The sequence below is a fragment of the Gallinula chloropus genome (genome assembly GCF_964237585.1).
Source record: "Gallinula chloropus genome assembly, chromosome: 15".
In the NCBI taxonomy this organism is placed as follows: domain Eukaryota; kingdom Metazoa; phylum Chordata; class Aves; order Gruiformes; family Rallidae; genus Gallinula; species Gallinula chloropus.
The window spans coordinates 16,928,772-16,946,458 of record NC_140100.1 but is presented as its reverse complement, the minus strand read 5'-3'; the positions used below and the strand labels follow the sequence as shown (position 1 = coordinate 16,946,458).

At 54.8% G+C, this 17,687-nt stretch overlaps 1 protein-coding gene across 2 annotated transcripts in view; it reads right to left on the bottom strand.

The window, feature by feature from the left end:
- Window positions 1–17,687, bottom strand: part of AXIN1 (axin 1) — a gene marked incomplete at its 5' end in the record, with an annotated part of 70,599 nt that overhangs the window by 5,079 nt on the left and 47,833 nt on the right. The window contains 4 exons of one of the 2 annotated variants that reach the window (XM_084271308.1): window positions 1,406–1,663; window positions 2,820–2,996; window positions 5,036–5,589; window positions 10,916–11,053. In XM_084271308.1, coding sequence (XP_084127434.1) covers window positions 1,406–1,663; window positions 2,820–2,996; window positions 5,036–5,589; window positions 10,916–11,053 — 1,127 coding nt within the window. The remainder of the gene's footprint in view (window positions 1–1,405; window positions 1,664–2,819; window positions 2,997–5,035; window positions 5,590–10,915; window positions 11,054–17,687) is intronic. The other variant, XM_084271309.1, reaches the window with a different exon arrangement.

Below are 17,687 nucleotides of genomic sequence, written 5' to 3'. Positions count from 1 at the left end.
TACTGACTGGGTGCACCTATGGGCCCCTGCTGGCGCTTCCAGGGAGTGTGGGCAGGGCACACGATTCTGTACGACTAGAAACGACTTCACTGACAAACACTCCCCAGTGAGAGCAGCTGAAAGGTCCATCAAACAAACTGGGCTGACCTGGCCCGCAGAGCCCTCTAATTACCTTCAGTCACTGCTCTGGCCCAGACCTGGAGCACTGTGCTACAGCCACTGCAGGCAAAAAATAACTGGAGCCAGGCAATTAAAAGAGCTTCATTGTGAAATCACCCTTGTGTTTCTAGGAGTGAGGTGTCCAAGCCTCAGGGTTTCAGAGCAGAGCTATAAAGCTGTGAAAGGGTTTAATGGCCGCAGTGCTTTTAGCTGTTAGCAGTCATTATCCAGCGGTTTCTAACCGATACGGAGCGCTCCATGTGCCTCGCAAATAACCTTCGTAGAATCATAGAATGGGCTGGGTTGGAAGGGACCCCAAGGATCACAGAGTTCCAACCCCCCTGCCACAGGCAGGGACACCAACCTCCAGGCCTGGAGCTACACAAGGCTGCCCAGGGCCCCATCCAACCTGGCCTTGAACACCTCCAGGGACGGGGAATCCACTACCTCTCTGGGCAGCCTGTTCCAGCCCCTCACCACTCTTTCTGTAAAAAACTTCCCCCTAATATCTAATCTAAACCTTCCCTCCTTTAGCTTTAGTCCATTCCCCCTTGTCCTGCCATTATCTGCTCTTTTAAAAAGCCGAATCCCCTCCTGCCTATAAGCTCCCTTCAGGGACTGGAAGGCTGCAATGAGGTCCCCCCGCAGCCTTCTCTTCTCCAGGCTTCTTCCCCCAAAGATAACAGAGGGGCAGCACCAGCCCCACCACAGGCGCTGAGTCACAGAAGGACGCAGTGACTTGGACAGGGCCGCGCAGCGCGGGCGATGCCGCTGTGGCGGGACCACAGCGCAGCGCTTGTGCTCAGACACCGCGAGCGGCCATTGCTGGGGGCCCGCGGCACATGTGGGCCAAGGGCGAATTCTGAGCTGTGTGCTGCTGCACCCTGCTGTGCTCTGCTCTCACACCCCCCCTCCAGCGCACCGGCACAGAGCTCTGCTGGCCAGGCCCCTTCCACACATCCTCCCGGCCCAGCCCCACCTCAAGGCCTCAGCAGCCCCGTCCCCACTCTCCAAAGACCATTTCCAGCCTCTCCAGCCACAACCCATGAGCCCTCCAGGTAGGTCCCAGCACTTGCCCCACCACGCTGCAGGGACCAGGGTGGACTTCTCTGACCTCTCAGCACAGGCCTTCAACCAGGAGGTGCTGGGAGCTGGCAAGACCAGAGCAGGGGGCAGTGGGCACCTCCTTCAGGTGCCACCCTCAGAGGGGCTCGCCCCCTTCCCCCCATGCAACCTGGGGCCCTACCAAGCACCGTACCTTTGTTTAAGTGGGAGTTTTCCAGCCCTTTTCTCCTCTTCCTCCAGCCTCCTGCGAGCTTCTTCCAGCTGGGTGAGAGGGTTGGGGGCTGGATTGGGCGGCATGGTGGGATCTTGGATGAAGGGGTGAGAAGGCTGGACGACATTCCGGAGCTGGGCGCTGACCCACGGATGCACCGCAACAGGTCGCTCGATGGAGAGGGGCCGGACCATATCATGGGACACCTGCTTCTTAGCACCTGAAGAGCTGCACACAGACAGGCAGGTTTCACACAGCGGCTTTGGGCATGCACAGTTACCCTGAGACAGACCTACTGCCTCTGCAGCAGGACATGGGAACCACCAGGAAGCTCCTCAGAGCACAGCTTCCAAGGGAGAGGGGAGCATCATCTACCCCAGAGAAAATGTAGAGACATGTAGAGACATCAGGCTGAGTGGTCCTGCCCCGACACAAAGCCCACAGGTCACTTTGGGGCCCCCATTGCATGTACAACACAGAAACCCAAACCCATCCAAAGGCAGTTCCACCTTTTGGGATGCTCCCCAGAGGACACCCTCCCTGCCCTGACAGTGTCCCTGGGCTGGAGGTCTCTCTGTGAGCCGCTCTGCAGGGAAAGGGACAGCAGAACCTGCTGCCTGACCTCCCGGCGGGCTGGCAATGCCCCCGGCTCGGGCAGTCGGCCCCAGCTGCAGCACAGCCCACCCAGCCTCTGTCCTCAGGCCAGGGAAGAAATCGGCCTCACTGCTCAGCCACTGGCACCAAGTCATCAGCAGTGACACATCCCCCAGCCCCACTCCTCAGGCACTGCTTTCTGCCAGAGACTGACCAGGCTGCGATGAAGGATCCGTGCCCAAGATTCCTGAGATGAGCACATCCTTGGCTCCACTCTAGGCCAGCAGAGCCATCCCAGGGGATGCTCCCACCAAGCCGAACTGCTGAGCAACCCTGAGCCGTGCTGAACTGCGTACGCAGGCCCTGTGGTGCACACACAGCGGGTCCTGCGTTTCTATCAGCACCTTGCAGGAGGCACCAGACGTTTGTGTACAGGATCAGGAATTGTAGGGGTTGGAAAGGACCTCAGGAGATCATCAAGTCCAACCCCCAAACATACAGCAAATGCTCAAAGGAAAAACAGTGCCTACGGTGTGCAGCGTTACCCACTTTGAACCACAGCAGCAATTGGTGAGACTCCCCTGGGGCTGCAACCTCCCAGCCAGGAGCATAAGTCACCCTTCAGAAAAACCATCCCTTACAGCCCCTGAGCAATCCTTGGTTTCTAACGGGTCCAAACCCCTGTGCTGGTGGCTTCCTGCCTCCCTCAGCCTCCAGGAAGGAGGTTGACAGCCGGGTGCGGGGGATGCAGTACAACAGCGTGAAGTCCCCTTTCCCTGCCAGCCCTTACCCATGGTTTGTTTTCTTATGCCTGCTGATCTCCTTCTCTCCTTCTATGATCCACTGAAGGATCTTCTGGTTTCTCTCCACGTCTTCAGGAGATCCTGGCATCTCATAGTTGGCACCATCACTTTTCCCTGAATCGGTCTTCTTAACATTTCTCTTTGAGAGCAGATTTGCTTTCCCACTGCAAGAACAAAGCTGGAGATGTTAGTGCTTCGCCTCAGCCACCCCACCACAGGCCATGGCAGGGGACACACACATCAAGCTCCCGACATGCTCAGCCCTGCCAGGCTCTGGCACTCCTGGCAGTGCCAACACAGCCCTGGCTGCCTTCCCCGGCTCTGCTACGGCTCAAACCAGCTGTGCTGCAGGCAGACGAGGCTAAGAGTGAGACCAGGCAGACCTGGGCACAGAAGCCCCCATGATCCAGACTGCCAGGGAACAGGAGCTTCTCCTCTGGCAAAAGGAGCCATGGCTCTGTGGCAAGACCTCCTGCCACGCAAAGGGCTGTGGTGAGCCCCAGGCTCTTTGCTCAGAGCAGGGGGTTCATGCTAGTGCTGCAATCCCTGGGTGCGCCTCCATGCCAGACTGCTGCTTGAAACCAGAGCCCTTCTCCCTGTCCCAGCTCCCCAGTAGCCCTCACTGCCAACTTCCTATGCCCAGTGCTCGCCTCTCCCCCCACAATGTGAGCCTGGGCTTCACTGCACAGCAGGGGGTCACGTCCCAGCAGGGTGGGATGCCTGGCTCTGGTGCACTGGGAAGCCCAGCCACCACCAACAATGCAGCCAGACGGGCTCCAGGCAGTAGCCAGCACTCCAGCCAGGCTTAGGGCTGCAGCAAAGGCTCCTGCAGAGATGCCAGCACTCCTTGCTGATGTGCCCAGCTGGGCAGTCCCGTGCTCACAAGGCCACACAGAATTCACCCGCATGGGCCCCGTCACTTCATGGCACCTCCACTATCCCTTACTTCATGGGACTCCCTGCTTCTGTGCCTGCGTGCTCAGAAGGGAAAATAACCTCAACACAGAAGGGAAAAAAACCTCTGCCAGCTTTGCTGATTTTTGGGAGGGAAACCCCTGAGGAGAGGCTGCTGAAGATCTCCCAAGGCAGGGCAAACCAACAGCTTCTGCTCAGGTGCCAAGTCTTGTCTTGTGAAGCTCCTAAACCTGGGGACTGTTGGGAACCAGGAGTCTGTGCCCAAGGAAGGACGGCTCTTAACATTCCCTGATAATCCCTGTTAATACATGCTGCAGTTGGTGCTGGAGAGGAATCCTGTGTCTAGGTGGGGCTTTGGGTTGAGGCAGCACAGCCATGCTCACGCTGTGCTGAAGCAAGAGCTCCTTCCCACACAAATGGGGCCGATGGAAGTGCTGCCCTTTCCCTGGAGAGCAGTGTGCTCCTCTTCCAGCCCCATGAGATGCTCCTGCCCACTGTGGACTCTTCACTACAGATCCCAGCCCCGGTACAGTGTGCAGCAAGACCCCAACCCGCAGCCCTAGGGAGGCAGGCGGGTTCAGGACAGGCACAGCTCTCCTGGAAGGGGCTCCACCTCCAACCCCTAATTTGAGCAGCCCCTGCCCTGGCAGGGAAGGAGCTTCACCCTCTCCCCTCAGCATCGAGGGGACACAAGAATTAAAATGGTCAAAGGATGACAGATGGAAGCCTGTAAAACAACAAAATGTCTGTTCTGGGCAGAGAGTCCCTACCCCAGAGAACATCCCCTTGGAACAGGACACCACAGCAGCCCCACAGCCTCCACTGCTTGGCAAGGAAGAGAAAGGAGCCCTTCTGGTGACTGGGTTAGACCTTGCAGTACGGAGGGGTTCCTGGCCCCTCCTAAACTCCTCAGGTTCTGCCACCCAGAACCCAACACAGCCCTATACTCAGCAACTCAGATGCACAGGGAAGCAAACCTCCACCTCCTATTTCTAGGCCCCTCCACTACCCAGGGCCATGAACAGTCATGGTTAGAGAGTCAGCACCTCCTCACCGAGGGGAAAAGGGTCTGTAAAGGTTATGGGGTGTGACAGCCACTTGTGAAGAGGGAAACCAGTGAGAGAGGGAAACCAGTGAGAGGCCCTTACAACCATGGCCCAGCACAGGCTTCCATGAGAAAATGTGGATCGCCCACCCTGCTTTGCCAGCACGCTACAGCCCATTTAGTAAAGAGCTTCCTGGAGCAGCCACAGCTCCGGGACTCCCATTGGTTGTTGCGTTGACTCACCTGTAGCCTAAAGAGTCCATGGGGACAGGGGCCATGCCCAAGTTCTCAGTGTAGTTCCGTGACTTTGTTGCATAGTTATGTGAATCTACATTCCAGGCAAAGCTGTTCTGCACTCGCTGCGTGGCCTCGGCCTCAATCTGCTCTTTCGGTTTCATCACGCTGTGGTGATGGATGTGGTGGTAGACGTGTTTGTGGTGGTATAAATTAGCTGCATCCAGTTTCATTCCTGATTTTGTTGCGTGCTTGCCGTGCCCGGGAGGAATTGTTCCCAGTGTCCCTGACAGCTTTCCTAAGTGGCCGCTTTCTGGAGACCGGGGCTTAGGAGAATGGCGCCCAGGACCTGGAGACTGGCAGCCTGGTGTCTTCATCACACGCTGCACGTGTTCATCGAGGATGCTTTCGGGGTTTTCTTCGTGGGCATCTCTCATCTGCATCCCAGCGCAGCCCATCTCGGAGTAACGAGGAGCGAAGTGATGAAAGGCCTGGGCGGAAGGCATCTTGTGGCTAATGACCGAGGGACCAGAAGAGATATCTGCATCCTCACCTTCTTCTTCCTGCAAGAAACAGGAGGACAATCAGGGAATGACAGCAGAGTGGTTGAAAAGGAGTGGCCGGTCCCACCTCCTGCTCGTAGCAGGACTGTGAGCCAGGTCAGACCTGGCTTTGTCCAGCCAGACTTTGAAAACCTGAAGGATGGAGATGCTCCTCTGGAGACCTCCCCAGACTGTGCTGCCCTCCTGCAGGACACCTCCCAGTGCTCCAGCCAGATGCCACTGGGCACCTGCTCAGGCCTCTGAGCCACAGTTAGTGAGTGTCCCTGTGCATCACCCAGAGACCAAGGTGACCTCTGGCCAGCAGCCTTCACATCCCAACCAGGGTTTAGGAATGCAGCTCTCTGATAAGCCTAACAGCTTGATCAGATGTTTGAGCGGGCAGAACCTCTGTAAAAAGCTCCCAAAGTCCCTTAAAGGTGGTTCTGTAAAACCAGCACAACTTCCTGCATGGTACTGGTGACGTCCTGGGAGCCTGTGGTAAGGCACCGCTCCAGAGCCCCTCAAAGGCACGGGGTGTGCGGCAGAATAGTTCTCGAGCCCGGAGAGACCGAGACCCCAAACCACTGTCTCACAACTGTTGACAGCAGCACGGATGGTTCTGGGAATCAAACACCGATTTCTCCTGGGCCTGCTGCTAAGGTTGGAGCAAACCACTCCCCACAGACAGGGAAACGGGCTGGAACCAGCTGCCTGCTCCTGTAGCTCCCAATGGTCCAGGACATGCTGTTAGGGACTCTTCAGTCCTTGCCAGGAAGGATGAAACTCCTCCATGCTGACAAACTACTTTATGGTCCAACACAAACTCAGATGTTTATGAAGTTTCTTTATTGTAAGTCAGGATTTCTATTTTTTTTAATTACGTAAGCAGGATTCCAGTGAGTCCTTTAATCCTGCTCTCCTTTCCTCCTTTGGCACAGCAGAGAAACCAGTTACAGCATCTCTGCCCTGCCAGAGAAAGGCATCTGCTCACAAACACTGACTCCTATGAGCTCTGCCTGTCAGATGCCATCATCCATCACTTGCTAACCAGCTTCAAAGTCCCAACTGCCAACCACACAGCACGGGAGCCACCGCCAGAGCTCCCCCAGTGTCACACCTGGGGGTCATACCCAAAGCATGGACCATGCCAGGCTCTGAACATGCCAGAGGCATGTGGGTGCTGCAAACCTTGGGGTGCAACATGGTGCCCACAGCTGGACGGGACACACCATGTTCTAACAGACTGCTCTGAAGAACTTCAGAGGCACCTTCCATCCAGAGCCACAGCGCTGCAGCCTGACAACCGCCCTCCCTGGGCATCAAGCTCGGGGACAGGGGATGGAGAGCGTGCAGACAAAATCCCTACCACCAGAACAAACGTTTCTCAGCAGCCCCAGGGACCTGCTCAGCCCTTGGGAGGCTCTTAGAGCTGCTACCTACTTCCTGGGAAACTCCTGGGGTTAAACACCATGGAAGGTACAGAGCTAGATCTGGCCCTGGTGCAGGCCCTGACATGTGGCACTGTGTCCTCCTGGCTTAGAGCCCAGAGCTCCAGCAGCGCTGTTGCACCAGGGTGCCATGACAGGACAACCTGGGGTGGTCCAGCCAAATGGGTGCCTGGGATCTGGGAAATCCTCTGGCTGCCTGGAATTTGATTTGGCCAACAACTGGGACTCGATACTCTGCTTTGCTCCAAGACTGAGATGAGGGTGGGCTGAGGGAAGGAGAGGGATGTGTCGTCTCTCTTTGCCTTGGCTCAGCTCATCTCCGTCACTGAGCAGGAGATTGGGACCCACAGCAGGTCCTCAGGCAGGAGCTGGTGCTACCAGGTTGGTGCTCCTGAGGACAGCTGTCCTCCAGCTGCTCAGCGCCGGTCTGAGCCTTGCAGGGAGTGGGAAAACCCCAACAGTGAGAAAACAAGAGGTAAGGAAGGATCCAGGGTGCCCACTGCAAGCTGTCCTGTCTCCTTGAGCAGGGCAGAGGCCAGAGGTTTGTGTCATGGCTGCAGACACCAGCTCTGCCACAGCTCCTCTGCGCTCAGCCGCAGAGTGGCAGCCAACACGGCGCAGGCCAGGGTGGCCCAAGCTGGGACAGGCAGAGCGGAGCCTTGGCACTGCGAGGTGCTGAGCACAGTCCATGCCTGGCCACGCAGCAGCAGCCTCCCCCCGCACCCCAAATCTGCCCGCGCCCAGCTGCCTCACCTGTGTCCACCGAGCACCCTCACCCTGCCCACGGCCCATGGAAGGGGAGACAAGATGGACATGACAGAAGAGACACGGCCAAGAGGCAACAGCACCCATGTCCTACACCAAAGAGACCCAGGGGCTCGGGAGCTGCCTTCCCCATGGGCTCCATGCTGGGGACCTGGGTTCAGCGCTGGGGACACGGGCTCAGCGCTGGGGACATGGGCTCTGTGCTGGGGACCCGGGCTCAGTGCTGGGGACACGGGCTCTGCGCTGGGGACACGGGCTCAGCGCTGGGGACACGGGCTCTGTGCTGGGGACACGGGCTCTGTGCTGGAGACATGGGCTCTGCGCTGGGGACACGGGCTCTGTGCTGGGGACCCGGGCTCTGTGCTGGGTCCCGGCTCCCGGCGGACAGGGCGGCCCCGCTCCGATCGCCACTAGATGGCGCTTTGCTGACATCACATCGCCCACAACCTCCTCCCCGGGCTCGGGCAGGCGGCAGCGCGGCCGGGATGCGGGACTCGCTCCGGGACGCGAGACTCGCTCCGGGATAAGGGGCTCGCTCCGGGACGTGGGGCTCGCTCCGGGATGCGGGACTCGCTCCAGGATGCGGGGCTCGCTCCGGGATGCGAGACTCGCTCCGGGACATGGGACTCGCTCCGGGACGCGGGGCTCCCTCCGGGACGCGGGGCTCGCTCCGCCGGCCGGCTGCAGCGCTGTCTCCTGCACCTCGGGAGCAGGGCTTCCCTTCGGGCGAGGAGGCCCAGGCCTGCACCCACAGCCACCTCGCTGCACGCCTCACCTCCGCCTCCCCTCAGGCCGCCCCTGGCCAAGCAGGGCCAAGCAGCTCCCCTTCACCAGGGCGGTGTTGGGTCACGATGCCAACGAGCTCCCTTCCTAGCTCAGCGATGCTTTACACCCAAGCAGCACGTGGCTGGGTGCTGCCTTGGCTCCTCCCGGCTCCCTTTCCGCGCTCAGACAAGGACAGAGTGATCTGCAGGGAACAATCCCGCAGCTTCCATGCGTGGACGAGGGGGGAAGCAGCTCCACACGTGCACGTCCTCCAGTTCTTTCCCACATCTCTCTAGATAACAAATTCATTTGTTTAAAAGACTCCAAACAGAAATCAATGGTCTTTTCAGGGAAAGGCGCTCGGCTCTAATCCAGAGGCCATTTCCCAATGTTACTGCATGATGTGGCTTTGGAAAGGAACCTGCAGGGAACGGGCAGGCAGCTCGGCACAGGGGAGATGAAGTCCCTTTTTCCCTAGTTTTCACAAAATATTTCCAGCTTCTTGCTAGGCTGGTAACTGCCCGGTGTGACTAATGCTTGTGGTCTTCCCTGCCCACTGCTCAGCTTGGCATGCAGACCTGGTGGGAGCTCCCCCATGGTCCTGGCACTTGGGTCACAGAAAAAAGCCCTGTGACCTCCCAGGATTCGAGCTCTCCTCCTGCTGATACCGGCAGCTCCCGCACCTTCAGCGCTGATGTAAAACCCCTACAATTGCTTACTCTGCCTTTTCCCTCCTGGATGACTAATGCCAGGTGCCAGCCAGTCAATGAAACGCATTCTAGAGGCAGCAAAGAGGTTTAATATATAGCATTAGTGGGAGTCCTGGGCTTAAAAATAGATTAAGTCACAGAAAAATGTGTTTAAACAGACTTAAATTTATCCTTTGGCACAAGGTATTTGCTGATTTTATGGTATTGCTACTGGCAGCTTCTTCAAGGAGGCAGAGGGCCGGGATAACGCAGTCTGGTACCGGTGGGAGCTGCCTCGGAGCCGCAGGAGGAGGAGGAGGAGGAGAAAGAGTGCTCTGGGACTGTATTAGCAAAAAATCCTGCCAGTTACATTGACTTTGCCTAGAAAGTGATAGAGAGTACTGGAGAGGAAAATGGACCGACTTCTGAAGAACAGGAATCTAATCCCCTAACAGCACCTCACTGTCTTTTCTGGCTGGGTGCAGCCGTGCAGGGAGTTTGTTGGACAATGCCTGGGGCTGAGGGGGGCTTATACATCCCCCTGCCGTCCTCATCTCCCCAGTCACACACAGATGTGATTTAAAGGGAACCCTACAACCTGCAGCTCTTTTCCCGTTTAAAGACGAACATTTTAAAATAGCAATGAAGATTTAAAAATACTCCAAGGGGGCAGAAAGGTCTGTCCTTGAGCCCCAGAGGTTTGGCTTCTCTGAAAGCATGGAGCTAGCCCGGACAGGCACCAACACCCCTGCTCCAGGGGAGAGCTGCAGGTTACTCCATGCAGAGCTGTGCCCCAGGGCCACAGCAGCTATGAGCTGCAAAGACCCAGAGGTTTCTCACACAGGGTGGCAGTAACACAGTCATCTGTGAGGTTCACTAACACTGCCACATCCTCTGATCCCCAGCGCACTGTGGACCCGAGAGATGCTGTATCTCGGAAGGTACAGCACGAACACTGCTGAACAAGTCATCCCATGCGGGCAGTATGTGATAACCAATGCCTCATTCTCTCCCTTCTGGAGCTTCTTGTGGAGCTACAGGCCTTGCACGCTCTCCTGGGTTCATCTACTGAGCCCTGGAGCTCTGAAGGGCCCCAGTGGTACTGGGGCTCACCGCTCCCAGTGCCACGTGGACCAGCGTGTTACTCCACCCAGGAGAGGACGTTCCCATGCTACACCTGAGCAGTTCCAAGTTTTCTAGGGCTTTGAGAGGCACTGAGGGGCAGAACCCTCTTGGGTTGGAACAGCCTGACCCCACGCACACAGAGCCCCACGCACAGCATCACCTGCCACCCAGTTACCACTTGTGGGGAAGTGAGGATCACACAGAGCCCCAAAGGGAAGGCAAAGCCCTCTTATACATGAAAGGGACTTCTCACAAGGTCTGTGACAGACAGGAGAGCTGCTATTGGATGACAGAAGTGGGCACTGCTGTGCCACAGCTGCCATCTTACAGCTGGAAGGGAGTGCTGGAGCTCAACAGAGCCACTCACGGATGAGGAACCAGCACTAAGGAATGTTCTGTGGCAGTGGGAACCTCCAGAAGCACCCATGCAAGCCATGACCACGGCTGTTGGAGCAGAGGAGTGGTCATTCAGGGTGAAGAGGAAAGCTCTCTGCGGTGCACAGTGTGCAGACAGACTCCCAGGCCAGTGGGACAGAGGACAAGGAGTTTACTAACCGCTCGAACACGTTTAAGGCGCTCCTCTAACTTCTCCTCTGCTTCACGCTCCTTCTGTACTTCTTCCAAACGATTGATCAGTTCTGCAGCAAACTTCTCTGGCTCAACGTGGATATCCTTTGGCATGCGGTACGTACGCTGGAGGGAAAACACACCAGGGGTTAGCAAAAGATGCACAGAGCATCACGTGTTTATTCCTGAGGCTTTGGGAACTGGAAATGCCAGTCGTTCCAGTGGGGAGTAGAGGGAGGTGCAACCTAGGACTGGCGGGCTGGGAGCTGAGCCACCACCATGAGCTTCCCAGCTGCCACCTGCTCCCCACACTGCCCCACATCAGGGAAAGGCTTCCCAGAGCTACAATTCTGCAAGCTCTTTCAGCACCATACTCTGTTTTGAGATGGATGCGTTTGTTTTCATCCCAACACATGTGGGGTCAGCAGGAATATCCTGGAAAAGGACATACAGACAGATCTTGCTGACCCTGTGCTTATAGTAGCCGTGTTTTAGGAGAACACCCCAGGCACACTCATTCAGCTTACCCCACGTGGGTCAGCATGCACTGGTCCAGCTCTGCAAATCTAGCCCAGAGCTGCAGAAAGGCAAGGGAATCCTGTCACCTCTGAGACACCTTACTTCTTACCCCCAGCCACCGAAGGCCACGGTTCCCCTGAAGCATCCCCCTTCCTAGAGGATAATGCAGGATCACATCTCAGCTCTTCAGAGCTCTGCTCGCTTTAGCAATACAGTAACCTGACCTGTGCTGAGATGCCACTTTTCTGTTTGCTTTGGGTGAACAAATAAGTATTTGTGGGAGTTCAAGGGCATTCTCAGTTCCTTATGCTGAGTTTCCCTGTCCCTAAATTCCTGAGCTCTGGGATAAGAAGGCTGTGCAGCTGACGGCCGCTGTATTTCTCCCGTTGTTTCTGTCCCTTCTGCATCATTTTGTCAAAATAGTAGAAAAAATAAAACAACACAGCAGGGAGAAGAACTAACTTGGAAGGAAAATACATGGAAAATCCAAACATATAAAAGCCTGCACTCCAATATCTCGATACCAACAGGAGAGAAACACACTCTGCAGGACCGGAGATGAAAGATGAAGACATGAGATAATTCCTAGCAAACAAACAAATGCAGCACCAGAAGCAGACACTGAGCTTGAAATCTTTAAAGAAGGATGAGACACCTCCGAACCCATCCCAGACCAGCCCAAAGATCAGTGCAGACAACTAAAATAATGCTGTGTCTCAAAGCCCATCAGAAGCATGCCAGTCGTATTGGTGTCTCTGCCCACCGCCAAGCCAAAGGCAGGGAAGAAAAACAGGGACTTCAAGTATCCTACTGATGGCACTGAGAAGCTGGAGACATCTTCTGTGACACCCAAGTTGGAGTGCAGAGGTCTTTCTGTTAAAGCACTGCTTGTTTTGGTGGCCAACAGCAAGAGCCAGCCAATCCTGCCAGCAAATCCCAATCCCAGGGGTCACTGCCATTGCCTCCTCTTCCACGCCGGATGGTGCTGGGCTGGCAGCAGCCCCAGGGATGTCTGTGGGCATGCCGCCACTTTGCAGGCAATAGGACTGCCTGCTTCAGCACTGGAGCTTCCTGCAACATGCAGAGGGGCTGACAGCTCCACCTGAAGCCATCCCAGGCTGGATTGACCAATCTAAGCTAGGAAGAGCCCCAACTGTCCCCTTCACGTGGGGACGATGCATCCACTGGAAAGGGCGTTAACGTGCATGAGCTGCCACATGGCTCCCACCTGGGATGACAAAGCCTTTGCTGCCACCAGTGCCTGGAATCAATGGCCTGTTTTAAAAAGAAAATGCAGCTGCAGAAGATTGTCATCGACACGAATGCTGTTTAGCGTTGAAACATTGGCACCAGGGGCCAAGGTGGCATGCTTGGACCTTGCTACTCCAGGAACTGGCCCTAGACACAGAGGAAGACGTGGCAGAGCTGGTCCCTGCTCCTTAGGGAGCTTCTAGGATCCAAGTGATGTTTCCCCATTCCCCCCAGGTATCCTGGGAGAGCGCTGGTGGCTAAGGGAGCCTGCTTTCCTCAGGACCCCCAAGCCCACAGCCACCACCATCCCACCACCCGTCCCGTGAGGCAGCACCAGTGACTCCCCAGGAGGGAAATCTCCCTCCCCGACAAGCCGTAACCCGTCGGGCGATGCGCTCACTCCCTCCTGCCGCCTCAGACATGCCAACTCTCCCTGCGGTTGTTTATATGACGGCAGCACCCAGCCCTGCTCCGTTAGAAACTTAACGAGCCTAATGAGAGGCAGCGTGGCACTCAGCTTGGGTCTCCCCACTGCAGCTACTGCAGTTGCTTCTGTAGAAAAGCAGAACTGGGAAGGAATCTCCCTTCACTTCCCCAGCCTCTGACACAGTACAGCATCCCAACCCAAGGCCTCCCCAAGCCCCCACCGAGGCTGAGGTTTGCTAACTTCTCACAGTAATGGGTTTCCTCCAGGCCCAGCAGTGCTTAAGGACCACAGTTCCATCTCTAACAAGATGCTAAAGACATTTGGGGCCACTGATGCATCCAGGGAACTTGAGATAAGACAATTTTTGCCTTTTACAACTAAGACATCAGTATGTTTATCCAGAGTCTCCCAAAGCCTGGAGGTGATTGAAGTTCAGCTACAGAAACAGAAAGAATTGAGCCCAAGACTCTTTAGGATTAAAGTTTTCCTCTCTCTCAGACAAACTGGGGTGGGAGACACAGCCCCCTCTGCCAAGCCACCTCTGCAAAGGGTCCCCCGACCATCCAAGTTCCCTGCAACTGAAATATAACCCTCACTCCACCCCGTCAGTATCAGGTACACGTGCCCTGTGTTGTCCTGGCAGGTACCTGTAATGGCAACTGACCCGCTGGCTGGTGGGATGATGCTCAGAACATGGCTGTGGGGATGATGCTCAGAACACGGCTGTGGGGATGATGCTCAGAACACGGCTGTGGGGATGATGCTCAGAACATGGCTGTGGGGATGATGCTCAGAACATGGCTGTGGGGATGACTTTGCTCCTAGCACAAAGGATGAGCCACCCAGGCTTGCCCAAACCAGCAGCATCGCAGAGTAATGACTGTGAACTCCCTGTGCTGAAGCAATGCAGACAACTGCTGAGGGGTCTTCTCCATCTCCTGCTGAGGGGTCTCTCCATCTCCCTGGACAGCGAACATGGACCACACTGACTCACTTCAAAAGATGGAAGACAAAGTGGTTGAAACTTGTATGCAGTGACTGGCCTGGCTTTGGAAGGGGACACAATTGATCCCAAACCAGCCGGGCTGCACCGGTGCCCAGGGAGAATCCTGCAGGGCTTCAGGATGCTCAGTCTGCCCCTAGCTTCCCACGGGCACACAGAGCCCTACCAGGGGAGGTGGAAACAAGCTGTTTATCGTTCTGGAACGGGAATGTCTCCGAGTACTCTTCTTCCAAGTAAAGGATGCAGCACTCTCTGAGGGCTGGCTGGTTTGGAGGATTGGAATGAGACCTCTGGTCATTCTGGCTCATCAGAAAGAAAGCATTTAATTTTGAAAGAACTTTACCTATGGCTGCTTTATCTAATGCTTTATTTAATTACCTACCCACTTCTATTTAATGCCACTAGTTCAGACAGGTCTGTCCAGAACCAAACCAGAGCAAGGTGGGGAGGTTGCAAAGAACAGGGGACAGAGTCTGAATGCCAGATGGGTTGGCAGGAAAGAAGTTGTATGAACTGGTTGGATGCAGCAATCCAGTGACACAGTGACAGCTGTGGGGAAGGATATCCTGCAGTACCTATCACCAGGTCACCGCCCTCTGTCCTTGACACACAAAGTGCCTGAAACTCCAGTACCTTTGGGAAGAAGCAGACTGCTAAGCACATGCAAGATAACAAGAGCTCTCCAGAAGTTCCACTTAGCACCTGCTACCATGTTTCCTCCTTCTGTTCTGGGAGCTGATGGAGTTGGAGTTGCATGGATTTTGCTCTGTGAGGCACATGTAGGTCTTGAGTTTTGATGTAAAAACAGGTTTGAGGACCAAGATGCACATGAGAAAGGGAAGAATCTCCCTGCGGCTAGTGGGTTCCCCATGAGAAGAGTAAAACCTCAACTGCTCTGAGATGAAATAGCAAGTTTCCCAATGTTATCAGTGGGTAGAGGTCTCTAACCAGCCCTGGGGTCCAGAGGTTGGGCTGAACCATTTCTGACAGATCTGGCTGGGCCAACAAATCCCATGTTGGTAAATCTCCATCTTCTACAGGAGGTTTGATGCCTTCACAATGCCTTGAGTGGCCGATGTTAGATCACAAGTCAATCTTGGAGATGAAATGAAGATGGCAGGCCAAAGAACCCAAGAGAAAAGGACTTCTGAACCTCCCCACTTCCCAGATGAGTAACGCACCCCACTGTGATGTATGCTAGTAAAGCTTAAACAGTGTTGACCAGAGCTCACGGACAGCAGGATTTCAGCATTTAGGGATTAGCTAGGAGTCCTGCTGCTGGAAGGCATCTCAGGAAAAAGGCATTAAGTGGCTGCTGGGAATTCTGAGCAGAAGCTCGTTTAGCCACAGTTATCCAGATGAGGTGCTGTATGCTCCTCACTCATACAGCACTGCACCAGAAATCTTCCCTTCTGCTCAGGAACACCATGGAAGCCACCTCTGCACCGAGGACATCCTTTGGGCAACCAGTCTGACCCTCTCAGGCTTTTTTCCTTCCCATGTGGGAGCAGCGTGAAGAGCTGCAGCTGGCTCAGCTGCGGGGCTGGACAGGAGAGCTCCAACCTGACCATCCAGCTACAGAGCAAGAACATCACTGATAGCTTCTTTGCACAGTTAAACCAACAAACAAAGGAATCCCAAGTCTTAATGCTTGAGGTTGGATTTTTCTAAATTTGTTGGGAAAAATGAGCCTGCCTTCGTTACGTGGGGGCAGGAGGGCTGTTGAAACCAGCAGGCAGCCTCCTGTGAAAGTTGGAGCTCCTGGGCCTAACTAAAAGTGCTGATATTAAAAGCAACGCAAGGTCTTTCAGCACTTTGTATAATAGCCCCATAAGTCATTTATGGAACAGTAAGGTCTCTGAAGGGCTTCTGAAAGGACTTTTCGGAAGCAGGAGGTTCGCTACTATCACTAGGAAAACGTGCCGTGCGTTCTGTGCGCTATCAGGACAGGCTCTGGTGACCCTGGGGCGATACAAACCCATGAAGACCTCCTCTCAAAGGGGGCAACTGTCAGCACGACACGTTGCAAAGGCTGCTCAGCCCCCGTCCAGGCAGCTGGGGGAGACTGCCTTGGCCACGGGGCTGAGACAGCCGAACCACCGGCTTCGGAAAGCAGCGCTTGGAGAAACATTTGCATGGCTCCTTGCTAATTGGGGAAGTTTAATTCAACAAGAGTGCAGTTAGAGGTGATTTTAAAAGACTAACTTTATAACGTTTCACACTGGTGTTGTCAAAACATATTGTCTAATTACCTTCCCCTTTCGTGGCTGATTGATAAGCGAGGGCAGAGCAGCGCCTCTCTGAAGTCGATGCCAACTCTCTGTCAGTAATTGGCTGGCAGGAGGTGCCAGAGTGTCTGAACTAAACTTTTATTCCCTGGAGAAAGACTAGAACTAACTTGACTTCTCAGCCCTCCTCTCCCATATAAATATGCGCCGAGATGCCTTGTTCCCTGGGACTCGAAATTACAGCGTGGAATCTAATGGGAACAGCGGATGTTTCACAGAAAAAGCCTTCTGAAGCGTCTGTGTGTAGTTTAAGAGGAATATGTAATTCTAAAGGACCGTGTAGATAAGCAGGATAATATAAAAATTTATAAGCAGCAGGTGGCCAATTTAAACCTTGTTTCTACCCCACACATCCCCCCCTTTTTAAACTGGTTTCCAAAAACGTCGATAAAATTTAATGCTAAGTAAAACTAATTAGCCTGCAAGGAACCGCTGCTGGAATGACACTTATTCAGTCCAACAAAAGAAATGTTTGGCAGATGGAAGTTCATTAAAGCAGAGCTCACTATACATATTTAATGCTCCACACTCGGAGTTTATAACCTGCAGTTCACCGTGGCACACTGTGCCGGTGCTCACCATCAACAGCACAGCACCGCTATTTTTATCCGAAAGGTAAAGCTGCTGACAAGCTTTGAAGCTGAAGCACATTTGCTTGGTAGTTCCCCACTGTTGGGGAACAGCAACAACAACAACAACAACAAAAAAATAAAGGCCAAGCTTTCAAACTTCAACTTGAACAAAGCCACGCTTACAGTAAAAACGGCACCGAGCGGAATAAAGAGGCCCCCAGCCAGCCTTTTCAGCAGCGCACACTGGGAAAGCCGCCGTGTGAAAGGAGAGGTGACTGAGCAAGGGTGGCTAGTGAGCAGCCGCAGCCAGGGCTTTTATTGTCAGCCCAGTGATCAAAGCACAGGAGACCCTCTTAAAGCTAAGGCAAATAATCTAATTTAAAAGGCAAAACAAAGGCTGGTGGTTGGGGGGGGGGGGTGTTCTTTCCCTCCCCCCCCACATTTCCCCCCTTTAAATCAGATTAAACCAGGGTGTGTTTCTGCTGGCTTTGTGCCGCCCTGAGCTGCGGGATGGGGACAGCTGCATCGAGTTCGACAGCACTTCTGGAAAAAGCAGATGGAGGCTTTTTTCCCCTCCCTATTTGATTTGCGCTGGAGTCCAGCTGTCCAAAGGGGAAAGAAGCACCTTTATTCCCTGCTAGATATTAAATGTCACCTGTGACTTCGCACAGAAAGGAAACAACAATAAGCAGTGCTGCAG